The sequence below is a fragment of the Ammospiza caudacuta genome, chromosome 8, assembly GCF_027887145.1.
Source record: "Ammospiza caudacuta isolate bAmmCau1 chromosome 8, bAmmCau1.pri, whole genome shotgun sequence".
NCBI classification, from domain to species: Eukaryota; Metazoa; Chordata; class Aves; order Passeriformes; family Passerellidae; genus Ammospiza; species Ammospiza caudacuta.
The window spans coordinates 17,156,845-17,175,330 of record NC_080600.1 but is presented as its reverse complement, the minus strand read 5'-3'; the positions used below and the strand labels follow the sequence as shown (position 1 = coordinate 17,175,330).

General features: G+C 41.8%; 2 protein-coding genes across 4 annotated transcripts; one reads left to right on the top strand and one right to left on the bottom strand.

Moving 5' to 3' along the window:
• The first annotated feature begins 144 nt into the window (after window positions 1-144).
• Window positions 145-10,418, top strand: TYW5 (tRNA-yW synthesizing protein 5). 3 transcript variants are annotated; one of them, XM_058809803.1, is made up of 9 exons: window positions 145-721; window positions 1,566-1,720; window positions 4,667-4,736; window positions 6,380-6,424; window positions 6,906-7,043; window positions 7,659-7,746; window positions 8,214-8,330; window positions 8,686-8,727; window positions 10,026-10,418. In XM_058809803.1, the coding sequence occupies exons 1-9, from the start codon at window positions 644-646 to the stop codon at window positions 10,280-10,282; spliced, it is 990 nt and encodes a 329-aa protein (XP_058665786.1). In that variant the 5' UTR covers window positions 145-643; the 3' UTR covers window positions 10,283-10,418. The 3 variants fall into 3 exon arrangements, with proteins under 3 accessions (XP_058665786.1, XP_058665787.1, XP_058665788.1); XM_058809805.1 differs by lacking the exon at window positions 145-721 and adding an exon at window positions 765-932; XM_058809804.1 differs by lacking the exon at window positions 8,686-8,727 and having other exon boundaries at window positions 166-721.
• A 2,052-nt stretch (window positions 10,419-12,470) lies between these two features.
• C8H2orf69 (chromosome 8 C2orf69 homolog) lies at window positions 12,471-18,080 on the bottom strand. The gene is made up of 2 exons (XM_058809552.1): window positions 17,745-18,080; window positions 12,471-16,078 (listed from the first exon to the last, which is right to left on the bottom strand). The coding sequence occupies exons 1-2, from the start codon at window positions 18,078-18,080 to the stop codon at window positions 15,239-15,241; spliced, it is 1,176 nt and encodes a 391-aa protein (XP_058665535.1). The 3' UTR covers window positions 12,471-15,238.
• Between the last annotated feature and the right edge of the window lie 406 nt (window positions 18,081-18,486).

The following is an 18,486-nucleotide window of genomic DNA, read 5'->3' as shown; positions in this document are numbered from 1 at the left end:
CGCCGGAAAGGGGCGGCCTCCCCTCTGCTGGCCCTGCTGGGACCGCGTCTGGGTGCGGTGTCCAGTTCTGGACTTCTCAGTACAAAGAGACAAGGAGCAGCTGGGGAGAGGCCAGCGGATGGCACAACGATGCCGAAGGGGCTGCAGCATCTCTGCTCATGAGGAGAGACTGCGGGAGCTGGGCCTGTTCGGTCTGAGGAGATTGTGAGCGGATCGCATGGATGCACAGAAATACCTCAAAGGCGGGTGCCAAGAGATGGTGCCAGACACTTCTCAGTGGTGCTCAGTGACAGGACGAAGAGTAACGGCCATAAACTAAAACATATAAGCTCCACCTCAGGTTGAGAAAGAACTTACTTACATTGAGGGTGGCAGAGCACTGGAACAGGCTGCCCAGGGAAGCCATGGAGTCTCTATATCTGGAGACATTCAAACCCCACCTGGACATGTTCCTGTGTCACCTGCTGCAGGTGACTCTGCCGTGGCAGGGGTTGGACTCGATGCTCTCCAGAGATCCCTTCCAACCCTGACAATTCCGTGACCCGCGGGCTCTCGGCCCTTGCCCAGGGGGCGAGGCAGGAACGCTTCTGCGTGGGCTCTTCTTTCCGGGGGAAGCGGCGGGGCGGACGCGGTGCCCGCGGCCATGGAGCGGCGGGCGGAGGCCGTGGAGCGGCTGGACGGGGTGACACGGGAGCGCTTCCTGCGGGACATCTACCCGCGGGTACGGGGCGGCCGGGCCTCCACGGCGACACAGGGCAAGGCAGGCGGCGTCCGGAGACTGCTCCTCAGCGGGCACTGCTGGGGCAGGCCAACCCCAGGGTTTGCGTTTGTGTGTTCCCGGAAAGGTGCCCTGATCTATTGAGGGAGTTTAGGAGCAAGGAGCTTCTATAGGCAGGTCCTGTCTGAGCTGTCCAACCCGACAGGTGATCTCTGTAAGAGTCCAGTGCGTTTGGCAGTGGTTAAAAAGTGTGATCGTTAGTTTTGTTGCTTTGTCATCTTTTGTTTTATCCTCCCCACCCTCCGAGGTCCCAATTAAAAGCAAAAGTGTCTTTCTGCTTTTTGTGTGCTGGCTGGATCAAACCTGTTTGTGATTGTGAGCAGTGAGGAACCTGGTACAGGTGGAAAGAACTTCTTTCTCTCATGAGAACATAACAGCATCACCACAGCTCACAGGCTGCACCTTAACTGTGTCGGCTTTTACATGTTTTGTGCTAAACCTTGGCTAGAAGGACTAAATCTAGTTCTTCATCTGGATGGATTCCTAAATGGCCCCAGCACAAAGTGTGGGCTATAAATGTCTCTGCCTTTCCATATCCTTCCTTACCCAACTAGGAAAGACCATGTAGTTAATAGAGAAACAGTTCCATAATTTGCTGCATTTTGTTTCAACTTTCAGCTTTTGATTCACATTGCTTGTGAACAGATTAGTTGTAACCTTGTGTAAGAAACATTTACAACACTTACAAAGAAACATTTCCTTCCATGTAATTTGAAAAATTCATTCTGTTTTATTTTCTGTTGGATGCTGTGATTTTTCACCACTGAATTTTGTTGTTGTTCCTTAGAGAAAGCCAGTAGTGCTGACAGGACTGGAACTGGGCACTTGCACCACCAAATGGACAATAGATTACTTGAGCCAAGCTGAAGGACCTAAAGAAGTAAAGATTCATGTTTCTGCAGTGCCACAGATGGATTTCCTCAGAAAGAACTTTATGTATAGGTACTTCACTCCAAAGCCTCTTGCATTTTAAAGGCATGTGCTTGTAACTTACAGACATACAGTGCATCTGTTTGGAGCTGAGGGTGGGAATGGGAAGATAGTTTGTGAAAACATTACATTATGTATCAAAGGGTTGTCCTGGGTTTCTCCCTCTTCTATTAATTCTACAGCCTGAATAAATACCTTGAGGGTGAAATGAGGGCCCAAACAGCACCTTTAAAATGGTGTCATGAAGTGTTGCAAAGGTATTTTGTCAGAGCACTGTTTTAGGAAATTTGAGTCTGGCATTTGCAGGCATTAATTAAAAACAAACCAAACCACCCTTGATATCTATGCTTGATAGCCTGGTATTTGTTGTAGTTATGTGGTGCATTCTCAGTGTTACTGAATAGTGACAATTTCTGACTCACTGTGTGTCTGATCCCCTTTGAATGCTGGTGTGTGTGTGCCAGCCATGGTATTCCACTCCAGAAAGGGTGTAACTGGTTAAATCCAAGCTCCTTTCAAAGTTAGCATGTGCAGCTTTCAGAATGCTCAGACCGCTGGATACCACACATTTCACCAGCTCTTCAGTCTTGATGTGGGCCACAAAAACCTTGATCTCCTCTGGAGCTTCTCTTATGTAACTGCCAGAACATTTCTTCAGAGTTCATCTAGTCTGAGTCATTGGGTTGTCTTCAAGGGTAAATGCCTTAATTTTAGCAGTTTTTGTTTTCCCCAGGTGGGAACAGGATGTGCTCAGTGTGTTAAACTTCTAAGCAGGTGGGAGCATATGCTGTAAACAAGCCACAAGTCTGAGTGGAGCCTGTTGTTCAGGGAATAAACACCAATTACAACCATGATGCATTCTGCTCACTGCATAATGAACTATTGAATCTCTAAAATTGGGGAGTACTTGAATAACTTTGTCTTATCTCCATTCTTTATACCACCTGCTCTGTTTTGGGGTTTTTTTAGTATTCCTTGCTGTGAGTTCACATACAGTTGTTCTGGAGTCTTAGTTTTAGCAGGTTTGTAGACAGCCAAATGGACTCTCTGATGCTCTGATGGTGTTTCATTAAGGCAGGTGTCAGGACTTTCACATGCTTCACTTGAAATTCAGGAAACTTTGACTTTTTCCACAGCAAGCCCCTCATTCTAATCTGAAGGGACAGTAAGTAGAAACGAAAGAATAGAAACTCTGAGGACTCAACATGCAGTTCCATTAGTTTAAACTGATGAACATCAGTAGTACTGCAGTTCTGTTGTGAGTTGCATGCTCCTAGCCCTGTTTTTGTGTTGGTTCTGGAACTCATCCAGCCAGGTTGTGACGTGCTGCAGAAATCTGAATGGTTTTCTGCTGTTTTAGCTTTGTAAGCAGGTTCACATGGGGGTCAGATGAGTGCCAGTGCTACTGTAAGGGGGGAGATGGGGTGATGGGGGCAGAGATAGCAAGGGCAGAGCTGTGGTAGCACCAAAATGCATCAGTTTAAGCTGTAGTGAGAGCTGTGCTCTTTCTTCAGCAGCAGACATGATAGAACAGTGTGGCTGAAGTCAGAGCATTGGGTTTTGTTTGGTTTTCCATTGACTTCAGTGGATTTTGTATTTGCCTATTCCAAGCAAGCCTAAAATGTTTAGAGAACTGGTTTAAGTATTGTCACATGCAGGTTCACATTCTAGTAGAAAAGATAACAGGATCAAGAAAAATTTTGCTTGAGAATGGTTTCTTCTTAACCCTGGGTACTTGGTGGTTGCTGTGAAATGATATTTACATGCAATAGTTAATTATCCAGTGACACTTAGTGTGAGATGGTGAGCTGCATGAATGTAACATTGAATTCATAATAATGAATGCATGTCCTGTTGCTGATTGTGTTTGGTTTGCCATTCAGCTATCAATTGATACCAAGATCTGTAATCTGCATGAAAAGCCCCTGTTATGTAGATAAATATGTCACACTTACTGACTTCAGAGGAACCAGCTCTAATGCCCAGTTACTCTTCTTGAATCTTCTGAAGCTGTGTTTAGTACATTTAAGGAAAGCTGCAAAGAAACATTTGAAATATTGAGATGCCTGTGTTTTGAGGAGCTGAGAAAGCATATATTTAAAAAAAATCCATATAACTGAAATAAATTTTATAGCTGTACAAATGAAGGTAATACCTGTATTCCTGCACAAATTCATAGCAGAAAATGCATAGATACAAATATGTGCATCTTCCCTGTGGGAGTTTTATTGATGCTGAACTTTTCTGCAAATTTAGAAAAAAGTACAGTAAACAAGCCTAAAAATGACACACCTAAACAGTTAAGCAAGTATTGCCACAGTTTGAGTCCTAATTTGACTGCAAAAAATGTCTTGTTCTGTGACTCAGACCATTCAGAACTCCTAAGCTCAAGGGGGGATCTTAAAATGTATGAACACTTGATGGAGCCGGGTTCTCTGTGATCCATGGTGACAGGACAAGAGGCCATGGGCACAAGCTGAAATACAGGAAATTCTGTCAACCCCTTTAACACACACAGACACACTGTTTTACGGTCAGGTTACTCAAACAATGGAACAAATGCAACATGTTTCCTAGAGAGATTATGGAGTCTCCATGAAACAGAACTGGATGCTGTCCTGTGCAAGCTGCTGTAGTGAACCCTGCTCTTTGCAAGGGGCTTGGGCTGGAGGAGCTCCAAGGGTGCTTCCAGCCTCAGCTACTACAGGATTGTTTGGATACATACCAGAACAATTCACTAAACAGAAGTTTCTGAGTGTAGGATTTCTGTCTTGGGAGAACTCTTCAAACACCTGCTGCAAACACTGATTAGTCATCATATTATTTTAAAAAAATAAGAGCAGCCTATTGCATCTGCCATTGCACTTGATATGGTAAGGGAGCTTATTATAAATCTAGAGTTTAGACCATGTGTTGTTACACTGACTCATGATATAAATTCAAATATTTCTATTTCAGAACTCTGCCTTTTGATTCATTTGTGCAAAGAGCAGCTGAAGTCAAGCATAAAGAGTACTTTCTTACTGAGGTAATTTCCTTAGTGTCACAGTTTCTTCTATTGGTTATTTTGCTGGTATTTGGAGAAAAGTGATGAACTGTAATTTAAAGTCTTACTTCAGGAAAAGACTTGATCTTTAATTTAACTTTCTTGTGTGTGGATGCCAAAGGAAAAAACATGAGAAGTTGTAGAAAGCGAAGAGAGACGACCATCGGATTGATGGGCATCAAACTCCGATTTATTGATCCACCAGGCACATGTATAACAGTGTTAATTAAGCTCATACATATTGCAAAACCCAAGCTCATCATAGGCTACAGATTAAACATTGATCCCTCCTTTTGTTTTCAATACCTGTGGTTTGTTATTGAAACCAAGATTTGTGTTCTCACCCTGATATGAATGGTTCTCAAAACCTCCATGTCTGTTACTTTTACTTTTCCAAAACAGCCAAGGACAGAATGTTTACCTGTTATGAGAAGACTGCCTGAGAACCCTGCTGTTTATAAAAATGTGCCTGAGAACTTAGTTATTTACAGAAACAGGCTTGGGAACTACTGCTTACAGCTGCCTTTTTACTTTTCCATCAGCTGTATATTTTCATGGCCTCTTTCTATGAGCCATGTTTGAACAAAATTCTCAGAAGTTTTTTTGCATGTCTACAGTGTGGTTAACTTCAGTTATCCTGTTTTTCTTAACAAAAACTGCTTACATGAGCAAAAATTCCAGTATGAAATTTAGAAATCAAACCTTGCTTTAGAATGACAACAATATAATTTGTGTGGTTTGCAAGAAAATGTCATGAAGACATTTAGAATTTGATGACTATCAAAACACAAATCTAGATATATTGTAACATAATTTGTGAGTAGCAAATGTGTGGTTATCTCTACTTATCGTTGTTCAGGCTAAGTATTTTTCAGATAACTGTGATTAGGAAGCAAATAGTTTTGAATGGAGATATGCTTTTTTACCTTTTATGCTGCATAGGTTGCTGTAAGTTTTGAAGGCGATAAAATAATTTTCTGCATCAATATACTGAAGAACTTAAATTATAATCAGCATTTACTTTGAGTCTGTTCAGTAACAGCAATACTGAAGCAGTTAATCAGTCCCCCCACACTTTATTTACTCTTCCCCTTTCAGTTAATTTATTGTTCCCTTTTGTCAAGATGAGCTGCAGGGATCTGTTGTCATTATATTACAAAGGTTCTATTGTCATTACAGTGCAAGGGTTCCACATTGCTAGAGTTCCATACCTCCTTGATGTTTCTTGTAGGCAGCTCCTCTAAGCACTGATGCTTCCCTATTGTCACAGGAGCCAACTGACCCCAGGTCCCACCAATCTACTCTTTTATACCACTCTTCTTATTGGCTATAGGTGTGGCCTATTAAAATTAGGCCTGCTCCTAATCCTAATAATTGACCCAGCTGCAACTCTTTAGGGGGTAAGATTACATTCTATACCACCTTTATTTACTCATCCTGTATCCTCCTACGGGGATCAGTAAATGGCAGTATAACGAAGCTGAATTTGTAGATGCCCTTTATTTATACCATATTTTAATGAAGTTCTGCATTAGATAAATGAGAAAATACAAGCTCTCTGTTTATGTGTTTTGGTAATTCTTATTAAAAAACCCCAAACAATTCTCTTTTTGTGTTCTCTTCAGGATGAAAAGTACTATTTGCGATCAGTGGGTGAAGATGTTAGGAAGGTAAGTTACTAGAGATTACAGTTCTAATATTGTAAAATTGCAGTTTAGAAATATTTTTTAAAGTCTGTTGTCATACAACTTATTTAGGGTCACATGGTTTGTGAATCTGACTGGATTTATGTCAGAGTACTTTAACGTGTCTAGAATAGTTGCTGTTGCATGGGAGCTGAGCTGGTCACTGAAGAGTACGTTGTTAAACGGCCTTTCTTTAGTTTTTGTTGTAAACTAATGTAAAAGGATTTATGCTGACCAATTGCTCCTGCAGTGTGAATCCTAGCAGCCATGGTTAAGAGAAGCTCTCTGGCTCTGGCTGTTCTTATTAATGGCATTTGGCAAGTCAATGCTGAAAAACATTGCTGATTTCAGGTTTTTGCCATTGCTGAAGTTCTAACCCCGTTTCATATGATTGGAAATTAATGTGAAGTGCTCCCCCATTTAAATGCGCATAGATGGTTCTCTCTCTATGCCCTTTCTATTTCAGGATATTGCAGATATCAGGAAGCAGTTTCCTACTTTAGCAGAAGATGTTCATATTCCAGAGTATTTTGAGAAGGAACAGTTTTTCTCTAGTGTCTTCCGCATCAGCTCAGCTGGATTACAGTTATGGACACATTATGATGTAGGTAATACATGGGTTTAGCATGAAATATTGCAGATGGCATTACAGAGTTGAAAGAATAAGGTGCAAATCTCTGTCAAAGATTAGAGAATAATAACAAACTTCACATATTTTGAAGCAGTAAAATGAACCACATTCTGTGGTGTGGTGAGTTTTAAATGTTGTATTGCTTAGGCATAATATCTCAACTGGGTTTATGTCAAATGCCAGATTTGCAAGATTAAAGGATGTTTTATTTTGTTTCCCTTTTTTAAACTGTTTTGAGTTTCAGTAGAAAATCTGAAATACAGTAACTTTAAACACTTTTGTCTTCAACATTGCTTTCCTTTTTTTTTTTTTACTCTAATGGCCAGATTAGGATAAAATCTAGTTGTACAATACACTGCCAACTGTGCAATGATTGTAGTGGTTTCTGGCTCCAATGCAATAGATTCCAAATAAGGTTGTCTTCTAACACTGTGCAGTGAGTTCTGAATAAATTTATTTATAAGATAATTCTTAACATGTGAAGGTTTTATTAATACTCTTTTTTAAGCTAATAATTAGATCAGTTGAAGTCTATGTATTTATTCAATCAACTTTTGGCTGACATCTCTATTATTATGCTCATCCCAGGTGATGGACAACTTCTTAATCCAAGTCACAGGGAGAAAAAGAGTTGTTTTGTACAGTCCTCGAGATGCACCGTATTTATATTTATCAGGTATGCATGTCACAGGTATCTAGATTGGAGTTTGGTGATCTTAGCTTTTCAACTCGCAAGTGTTGCACTGTAGAAAATAATCACTAACAGATGATTTGCTATAAAAGAATATAATTTGTTCCTTTAACTCTGATTATTTGTGCTTTAGTCAAAGCTAAGGAAAACAGCAGCTTTGTCTGATTATTTTCAACACCTAACTGAAGGAGTAAAATGTTCTGTCTGGGTTCAAAATAGTTTTTTAGATGTCAGGAAAAGTGGTTTTTAGTGTTAATAAGGTTGCAGTTACAGAACAAATACAGACAAGAGGAGAACATCTCTTCAGTAAATGAGGGCTGCCATCAGGTTTTCTTGGTTTTGAGAAATAAACCAGGACTAAATTTGATTCAAGAACTGCCATCTCCAGCAATATGATAATGCTTTGTTACTATTGGAAGAGTGGGACTATTTATTCACTGAAATTTTCCTAGGTACTAAATCAGAGGTACTGGATGTGGATAACCCAGACATGGAGAAATATCCCCTTTTTGTGAAAGCCAAGCGCTATGAGTGTGTTTTGGAAGCAGGAGATGTGTTATTTATTCCAGGTAAGCAGTTAATAGTTCCTGACCATGGCATGGTATTAAACTGTCATGTTTCTAATTTATGATTTCTGGAGATGGTAAGAGATTCCTAAAGCATTTCTCTGTTATAAGTAGAAGCATTGAAAGCCAATGTTGGCAAAACTAATTTACTTCTTCCAACTGTACAATTAACCTGAAAAACAGTATTATTATATCTACCTACAAATCTTGCTTTCCCTCAAGTGTATGCTCTATGCTCCTGAACTTGTGTCTTAATAGATTAATACTATAAACTTGCCTTCTGAAATCTGAAATTACTTCAGTGACTTGAGTTTTTTAGTGACAATTTGAGTGAAATAAAATTTCTGTTCTTCTGTAGCTCTGGCACTTGAGGCACATGATCTGATGAGAATTACGGATGGTAAAGTTATTGGACTTTCTAAAGATTAATAATCATCTTTGGGGAATGGAAACACAAGTCTTAATAATTTTTCTGCACAAGCAGAAAGCTGTTTCCTGGGCTGACATGACAAATTCTGGTAGTCAGGGAAAGGCATTTGAATTACTCCTATTGACTCCTCCTTGTTACTGATTTTATTTTAACTCATTGTGAGCTTGCAGCAGATATGACTTATCCTGTCACTTTTACATTATCTGGGCAATATAAACAGGTCAGTAAAACAAGAAGGTAGTAGGTTTTTAGGAAGTTATTTTATAATAGTTTCTTAGCCTTTGACTTGTTACTTAATTTTGAACTTACCTTTGTTTCTTCCTGAATAAACTTTTGGTTACAGTTAGACAGTTATATGTCACACTGCTGCTGATGTCAGCGTCCCTGTTTTCTGTTTATGAAGTCCAGACACTCGTTTGTCTTTGCCAGTGGGTGAGCGGAGTCAAACCTGAGTCACATTCAGCTCTCTTAAGACTGACTGGGGAGCATTGGGGTTTTTGAGTCCAGAGAATGGTGCTTTGTCAGCATCCTGCAGTGCATATCACTGAAAAATAAGATGTTTTTGGAGGAATGTGTGTGGTTATTATGAAGAAGGTAGAAGCAGTTCCTCTTCCTAACCTGGAAGAAACTTTGTGTTTATTTCTCAGAATAAACTTTTCTATGTCTTCAGCACCTACAGGCAAATAAAATGCAATAAACACAGTATTCAGACTTTTAGCTTAAAATTCAAATATCCTAAATATACCATATTAAACTGATTCTTTAAATGTACTCAACAAAGCAAAGATGTCTTGGCTTCCTTACCACAGTCACGATGATTCAGCTGAGAAACCTCATGCCTTCATTATGAGAAGATTAGCAACTTTGCCTGGGTGAGCTGGCTGATGCTGGTGGTTTACATTAATGCCTGGACAACACGTGCAAGGTTAGGGACTAAGTGAAAATAGATACCTGCATTTAGAGTGGAGGAGAGCAAGGGAAGGTGTCTTTCTTTCACCCTATGCTTATCTTTTGCTTACATTTGAGTACCTCTGTGCTTCAGCAATTGCTACTTTTATGAGAAGTTATGGATCAGCATAAATGTCTTGAAAAACTTCTTAAATTTGGTACAATGCAATGCATTCATATGGATGTTTATAAATAAAGAAAAATACAGTAGTTGAGGCTTTTCCTTAACTAGATTTAGTTTGGGTAATTCTTACACTTGCTTGGAGTCACATGGAAGTTTTGGACAGTAATTTTTATTTTAGGCACTGTTCTTTCTACAGCTTTGTGGTTCCATAATGTAATTTCTGAGGAATTTGGAGTGGCACTGAATGTCTTTTGGAAGCACCTTCCTGCTGAGTCCTATGATAAGACTGACACTTACGGAAATAAAGATCCCATGGCAGCCTCTAGAGCTATACAGATCTTGGACAGAGCCTTGAAAACACTTGAAGAACTACCTGAGGAATACAGGGATTTTTATGCTCGGAGAATGGTGTTACGTATCCAAGAAAAGGCCTACAGGAATGATTATGGATAAAGCAACACACTGCAATTCAGCAAGGTCCCTTGCAAGTAGAAAATTGTATGTTAGTATGGAAACTCTCCATCTGTACTTACATCCACTTTCTGTGAGACTAATAAAAACTGTCAATAAACATTCTTTTATAACAAAATTCCTCTTGTAGATTTTCTTCCTAGTTTTTCATGTGCAGTCACAGTCTGCTTGATCTGGAGATGGTCTCTTTTCTACAATGAGGCAGATATTTGCAGTGCCTCTACTTAGAACTGTACTTTTTTGGAATGCTCTACTTAAATTTTTCTGAACAAAAGTTTTGGTATGTGGGCTGACAGCATGTATGCTTAGAAGTAACTGCACGTATTTGTGAATGCAGCCTCATTAAATTTTAGCAAAGCCATATGGTTTCTGAGGAGGTCCAAGCAAGCCATTGGTGGTAGATGTAATGGTCATGGTTTCTATTTAAGTGATAACCTGGCAATTAGTGTAGGGAGTTTCTTCTCCCCCTTCTAGTGAGACAGAGTGGATATGAGAAAAAAGCAAAAACTAGCCATGCCAGATTACACTTAGAATTGTGCAGCAGCTTGAGTGCAATGTAAATGATTTATCCTTTTCCTAGCTCAGTAGTGTGTCACTGGGGGGAATATCTTCTTTGTCACTGCCTCAGTGCAGTCAGACAGCATTGCTGTTCCTGCAGCTGTGAAACACTTGGCACTAATGAGCCCACAAATCCATTCAGATACAGTCCTGGTCTCTGCAGTGGAGTTCATAGTTGTGGAGTAGACACAAAACCTGTTGGGGCTGTTTTGTTATCATATGAAAGGGGGTTTGCATAGCACCTTTTGGGACGGAGTCTGCTGTTGAGGCATTGTAGGTTACTTTTTCAGCAGATCATGGTGCTTACAAAAGCCCTGTGAAATAAAGGTGGGGATCTGACAAAAAGGATAGGCTAGGCATTGTCTCTTTGAAACACCTCTAACGTTACTACTTGTGCTGTTTGGGGAATGCAGCATTTATCTGACTTAGGTCAGTTACTTCTAGCAAGAAGTCTGTTACTTCTAGCAACGTTTTTGGAGAATTATAACTTGTCAAAAGCTCTTAGACAAAATAAATGTGTAGTGTTAAAAAAGTGCTGGAAAAAAGCTTTCTTCAGAAGAGCAGGAGCTTGAACACTGTGCAGATTACTCTTCTAAACCTGTTCTTCTTGGCAGTTCAACACAGTGAAAATAGTCTGGTACCATGTGAATGGGCACCCGGCCACCTCAATGAATAAGCATGAATGGAACCAGCCAAGCGATTCTGATGGGCATCATTGTACGTTCTGAGGGTAGAATTTCAATTTGGGATCACAAATAGGTCTCCCAAAATTTTTGTTCAGAAAGGAACAAGGATTGCTTGTGCATACTGCTGAGACAGAATCTCTCTGCCCGTTAGGCTGGGGTAACCTCTTGGCTTTGTTGGCTTGGTAATGTCGAGGGCCCAGTCTGAATTGCAGAGGTGAACAGAGCATATTCTTTGTGTGTTAGGACTGAATTGAGAGGTTCAGAGAGCCTGCAGGGCTCAACAAAGCTGTGTTCCAGCACTGTGCCTGCACAGCCATCATTCTAACTGCCAGCAGCCTCTCAAGGTACTGGTACAGAGAATTACTGTGCTGATTGTGCGTCTGCTGCCATTCCTTGGGTCTCCATTCACAAAAGGGAGGTGTCAGCTTGGTATTCTCAAGCCCCCTCAACACTCAAGTGTAAATTTTATGTTCATACTGCCAACTTTTGCATTTGCAGAGATCTGGCTAAATCAGTCCCTGATGGAAAGAAGTTTATCAAACTTTTTAGTGGTTTAGATTCATACAAAATAAAATTATTTCAGTCATCTGGACAAGTTCATAGAATCAAGCCTTGCTTTAAAAGAATTTAGCAGTTTACAGTTTAGTAAATGTTAGCATGTCTCAAAATGTACCAGAAATAAGGATGTAATACAAGAACACCAGTCATTACTAGGTTGTACTATGGACTGTGTAAAGTTGCTCACTCCATTAGAAAACAGAAGTGTCTTGAACTACAGCACTATTAGCAGGAGAGCCACCTAACTTTAGGCACTTACATCTAAGCTTATTAAAAACTGCCTTTACAGTTAATGTTGAAAAATGGGCATATGCAAACTATGACCCATTTTATCCTAACGCAGAAATGTCCCACCCTTGACTGCTTCATGCCAGCTTTCCCGTGTTTGTGAGATGCCAGAAAGCTGTTTTAAAATTATGGATGCTGACTACACAAATACAAAGCCTCCTTGAAGACAAGTCATCAAATAAATCTGATTTTTTAAACTAGGTCTCCACAAACACCTGCTAAAACTTAATCCACAAAACTGCACATTCCTTGTTTAATGGTTTTATACTCACATCAAAGTGGTTTCACCCATTAGAAATAGTTTATTTTCTACATAGTTTGCAAAATTTATTTTTAGCGTGCATTGTAATGAATGACAGAGGCACATTCCAACAGAGTACTACAGCTGTTTAAAGAATGAAAAACAACCAGTCAGTTTTCCCTCCACAACACGAGGTCTCATAACAAGATTAGTTTTACAACAAAGTGCCTATTCTTCAAAGTAATGCAGCAACACTTGAGCCTATTTAAGAGTTATTGTAGGCAGCCTCCATCAAACAGGTTAGTATTATTTTAACAGGACAGCCATCCAGAAACTTTTGAAGACAATGTCAATATTTTAATAGCTATTTCCAAAAGCTTGCAGCAACGTAGTTCTGATGTTTTGGCAGGCACAGAATTGTTTAGAAATCGGTCTGTGATCTGCAGTGTTATTAGATTGGGCAAGTCTTAGCACACCCAACTTAGCCTAGTCAGTCTGAAACTGAGGGAGCAAAAGCAATAGAAAGTTCTGGGGGTTTTGTTGCTTTACTTTTTAAAATACTATTTTGTAAGGGGATGGTTAAATATATTTCAAGACATTTGCAGGCTTTCTATTAAAACCACTTCTTTAGGTGACCCATATTTCCTTTACAGAAAAATTCCTCACATATGCTGCAAATATTATCAAAAGGACCATAAAGGGAAAAAATGTTCCTTGAAACAAATTAAAAAGTTGTTATAAGCCTATTAAGATGATAATCAACAAATAGGATTGAATGAAATCTCCAAGAAACAGCCTAACATAAAAAAGCAGATGGAACTAAATTTCAGGTTCTTTAGAGTTTGTTTGCATATTGCACTTTTCTCCATCAATTAAAACAGATTTCTTTGGATGAACTAGGTACATTAATCTAATTATTAGTGATAGAGTTCTCTTTCAAATTGTAAGGTGCACACTGTATGCATAATCCTTTCTATCACCCTTAATTTTTTGAGTGTTAAGAAAATTTTCTTAGCAGTACAACACACTTTTCTCATTATTCAGTGATCACTGATGTGCACAATTTCTGCCAAAAGTTGTCTACAGGGAAACTTTTAAGTTTTAATGATGCCAATAGAAGAAACTTCCTTTCCACAGTGTAAGAGTCATGGGAAACAAGGAGCAGGGCAGAGATGTCACTAAGCCATCAAACATAGAACCAAAGTTGAATAAAATGCCTTTTTCCAGAACTTAGCCACAATTGTTTGTGTAATCTTCACAGAGGTTTGCTAACTTGCTTTTGTATTCCTATACTTCCAGGAAATCCAAAACCATTTGGAGTTACTGGTTCATTGTTAATAGTTGCAGTTGTCTTTAAGGATGATTTTAAGCTTTGTAGCTAAATGGGAAATTACTTGCAACAGTAGAAAAGTTCCATTAATATCGTCATTGTCCATCCTTCAGTATTTCTTTCTTAAGTACACTCAGGTTTGGTGCCTGAACCAGATGACATCTTTTGTATCAAATCTGGCTGGCTTTCTATTTAGAGGGCCTCTTTTCTGTAAGAAAAAATTAGGCTCCAAAAATAAGGTTTTTGGATGGCTCTAGAAGCAACTACTGCAGTACATTTAAAGGAGATAATAGATTTTAAAACTGAGGCATTTTGAAAGAGCTACACTCAAGACAGTCTGAATTTTTTTAATGCATCTTGTGATAGATTATGTGCTTATGGCTTGATTAACAGCAACATCAATGCAGCAATTACCAAGTACAACCTTGCCATCCCAAGGTAGGGATGTCACCCTTGATGTGATAACAAAGGTATTACTGCTGGTCCTTACAGAAGTTAGCAAAGCAACAGCAGGGCATCTTGAAGCACGAACAAGCTACACCCTAATCAACATTCCTGGTTACGTAACATAGCTACTCACAATTTTCAAGCCCCCAGGTGAAATGGCTGTTCACTAGCAGATACTACACAATTCATTAATGAAACTTCAGAGTGACAGAAATGGCAAGGCGCACATAAGGAAGAGAAATGTATTGGCACTATTACTCCAAAGGTGAGTATTTGTGACTTTGTTTCAAACAGGAAAAATGTTACAAAACTGGAAGATTTAATTACCTAATAAAACAAGTCTCCACAAAATATATAACTAACATTCTTCTTACAATCAATTTCCTTAAGCCAAAAAACTAACCTTACATCTGTTATTGACAAAGAGCAATAATTTTAGCCCTGGAAGCACTCAACTTGGAGTATCTACACATCTGAAATTCCCAAGTACTTTATAGTCCCATTAAATGCAGTATATATTAGACATCCAGGACCAAAAATTCTTCCAACAGCTCAGGAATAAATATTCACATTTAACAAAAAAACGTGCATAGGATTGTTCTTCATAACACTTTTTTCCCAGGAATCAAAAAACAACATCTGTTATAGTTATGGGGTCCCAATAAGCCTTTTTATGCTACAGAAATTTATATATAGCATCTATTAGCAACACAGAACTGATTTAGTATTCTGTTTAGAAAGCATCTGCTCAAAGCTGAAAATCTAGATGACAACATTTACAGTGTTAAAAGTGCTTCTACAAAGAATATATTTTTCATATACATACAGTCTCAAAATACTTCATGAACTCTGAAGTGGTTGTCTAAGGAGGGAACTTCATCAGCAAAATGCAGTTGATCATTTATTTCCACACCAAATTCTTCAAGTATGTGTACAAATTTCTCATGCTCTCTCCCAATCCATGACCTCATTGTGTCAAACACTTGGTACGGTGTAACGTGAGCATGAACTTTAATTCCTGTCTCTGCAAGTTCTTTCAGCATTTCAGGGTGAGTAACCCAAGTGTTGCTTCCTCCCGAGTGACCACCATCCAGCCAGTAAATTGCTTTTATGTTTTTTAAGAAGGCATCTGTATTCTTGTCTTTTTTGGCTTCCTTCAGCTCATAAAGCAGCTGGTTCAAAACCACACAGCCTTTACTGAAGCCAATCAAAGTAAAGGATGCTGCACCTACAGCAGAGGGGACCATGACATTGACAGCAGAATTATTAGAGCATTCACAATCTCTCTCCCTTTCTTTGGAGGAGCAGCCATTTGTTGTAGGAACAGACTGTGGCTGTGATTTACAAGCAGCTATTTTTGCATCTTTGCTGACACCGTGCACACTTTTCTGGGACAGCAGAATATTCTGAGAGAGTCTGAACGCATTAACCAGCAAAGCATGGAGATGCTTGAAAGCTCCAAAGTCAGTGCTGTGCTCTGGTGCTCCAAACAGGTTACTTGTCACAAAATTGTCATAACAGCTGAATTTGTGCAGGTGCATTCGAGAACATTTTATGACCCAAATAAAGCTATTGGGGAACCGGCGAGCCAGTATGGTAGCAACATTTTCAAAACTCCAGTGCTCCCACTGAAAGTTTTCTGGGTGGCAAGACATGATGTCATGATAGTTCTGAAAAATTAAAAAAATAGAAAATAGGCATTACTACATTGTGAAAAGATTCAGCTTCAATGTACTCCTGTTTATAAAGGAGAAAGGAGTACTTTTTTACAGAAAGGACTGTAAAAACCCCCCATGCATTAGAAGCTCCTACTTTCTAAGTTTGCACAACAAGAAACTGGTATATTTTGACTTGCTTACTTTAATATTTTTACAACATATTTTTAATACCCCCAAGATCAATACAATAAAGTCAGCACATGAAAATATTAATAATTTTGTTGACTTCACACCAAAAGAAAATGAAAGTATTATTCAACTTAGTATGACACAGAATACATAATTTTACTGTATTATCTCTATCTACAGAAATACTGATTATCTCACTACAAAACAAAAACAGACTTAAAACTTTGTAGCAAGTTTTCTGGATTTTTATACAGAAACAAAAATATCCCCTCTCATTCAGCTGTAGGAAATTTTTGCTGCCTTATTCACATCCATAGAGGGCATTTTTGGAAAGAAATTAAACCCCAAGTCTTGAATGAACCTCATGTCTGAAATCTTAATGGCAAAGAATACCAGTTCATTTATTTTACTAAGGAATAATGAAGCCATTTGCAAGAATGGCAAACAGACAAGTCTTCATAGGCCATCCCAATCTTTAAAATAAAAACACACAAAATGCTGCATCTTTACCTGACAGAAGGGAAAGCCATTTTCCCTTGAAGAAGAAGGCACTACCTCTGCTTTTGAGAAGCAGTAATGACAATAGAGATTAGCTGGCTACCAGAACATGTTATGTTAGAGATAACACATAACCACATGCTCGGGGACAGCACTTCAGTCTCTGCAATTTCTCGCCAACTCCAGAGACCACAGGTGCCTTCTCAGGACAGGCTGAGAAAGTGTCAGTGCCTGTCGAATTCCCAAAGGGCAGGGTCTGGGATGTCCATACACCTGCACGGTGCTCTGCCTGGGGAAAATAACCGGGCACCTCATTGACACTCCCTGCCACGCTTCCAGACACTGCCATCCCTGTCACTGTCACCCTCAGGCAGCGCTACAGGGCTGGAGCGAGCCCAGAGAAGAGCAGTGGGGCTGGTGACGGGGCTGGAGCACAAGTCCTGTGAGGAGCAGCTGGGTGTGTTCAGCCTGGAGAAGAGCAGGCCCAGGGGGAGCGCTTGCTGCTCGCTCTAAGTCCCTGAAAGGAGCTGTAGGCAGACAGGGTCGGTGTCTTCTTTCAGGCGACAAGAGGACACAGTTTTAGGTTGTGCCAGGGGAGATTTAGGTTGGACATTAGGAAGCACCCTTCACAGACAGGGTGGATCGCCCAGGAGGTGGTGGAGTCACCGTCCCTGGAGGTGTTGAAGGAAAGACCGGACATGGCACTCAGCGCCAGGGTAGCTGGTGTGGTGGTGTTGGTCATAGGCTGGACTCCATGAACTCCAACCTAAGCGATTCTGTGAGGACGACTCTCCTCCCCTCCCCTCCCCTACTGCTCCAGCCGAGGTTTCCGAAGGGCCCGTTCCCGCTCCCCGTGCCCGACCGTGCGGGGCAGCGAGATGCTCCGACGGCCGCGGCGGGAGCCGGGCACTGCCCACCCTCACAGTCCTTCCGGCGCCGCTTCCCCGCTCCCGCTCCGTCGCCCGGGCCCCCATCGCGCCGCGCTCCGTACCTGCACGTCCCCCGGGAAGTACACGACGTGGTGCTGCGGGGCCGGGGCCGGAGCCGGGGCCGGGCCGCGCGGGGCCGGCGGCAGCAGCAGCAGCAGCTCGTTGGTGCGGTGCGGCTCAGCGCCCGGCACCTCGGGCAGCCGCAGCCACGGCGGGCTCAGCCGCGCCGCGGAGAACCCCCCGCCGCTGCCGCTGCCGCTGCCGCCGCCGCCCGCAGGCCCAGCGGCGCAGGCGGCCGGCGCCCCGCAGAGGCTCATGGCGCTGCCCAGGCACAGCGCGGCGGGGCCGGGAAGCCCCCGCAGCAGCGCGGCGGCGGCCGAGCGGCAGCGCCGGCTCATGAGAGCACCGCTCCGCGCGCCGCCCGCCCGCGCGCCGCGCCTGCGCACCGCCCCAGCCCCGCCCCCACGCACGGGCCCGGCCCCGGCCCCGCCCATCGGGCCCGCCCATGGGCCCCCCGGGAGGGACCCGGCAGGGGGCGTAGCACGTGCGCCCGCCCCGAGATGACGTCACGAGGCTGTTCAAAAGGCGGCGGCGGGGGGAAGCGCGCGGGGCCGCGCGGGAGCAGGGGCGCTCGCGCTGCCCGCGGGGCGGTGCCTGAGCCGGGAGCCCTGAGGGGGCCTCGGGATGGGGCAGCGGCCGCGGAGCCTCCTCCGCAGGGCAGCGACAGCGCAGGGTGTGGGGCTGAGGAACTTACAGAAAGGATCTAGTGCTCCACGTGGAGCAGTTAATTTCCAAACCGGAAGG

Bases quoted from the DNA above. Each gene is read 5' to 3' on its own strand.
- TYW5 (XM_058809803.1), top strand. From the start codon at position 644: ATGGAGCGGCGGGCGGAGGCCGTGGAGCGGCTGGACGGGGTGACACGG. The intron at 1,721-4,666 runs GTACTTCACTCC...TTTCTATTTCAG, and splicing joins AGAAAGAACTTTATGTATAG to AACTCTGCCTTTTGATTCAT. The intron at 4,737-6,379 runs GTAATTTCCTTA...TGTTCTCTTCAG, and splicing joins AAGAGTACTTTCTTACTGAG to GATGAAAAGTACTATTTGCG.
- C8H2orf69 (XM_058809552.1), bottom strand. From the start codon at position 18,080: ATGAGCCGGCGCTGCCGCTCGGCCGCCGCCGCGCTGCTGCGGGGGCTT. The intron at 16,079-17,744 runs GTACGGAGCGCG...TTAATTTTTCAG, and splicing joins ACTTCCCGGGGGACGTGCAG to AACTATCATGACATCATGTC.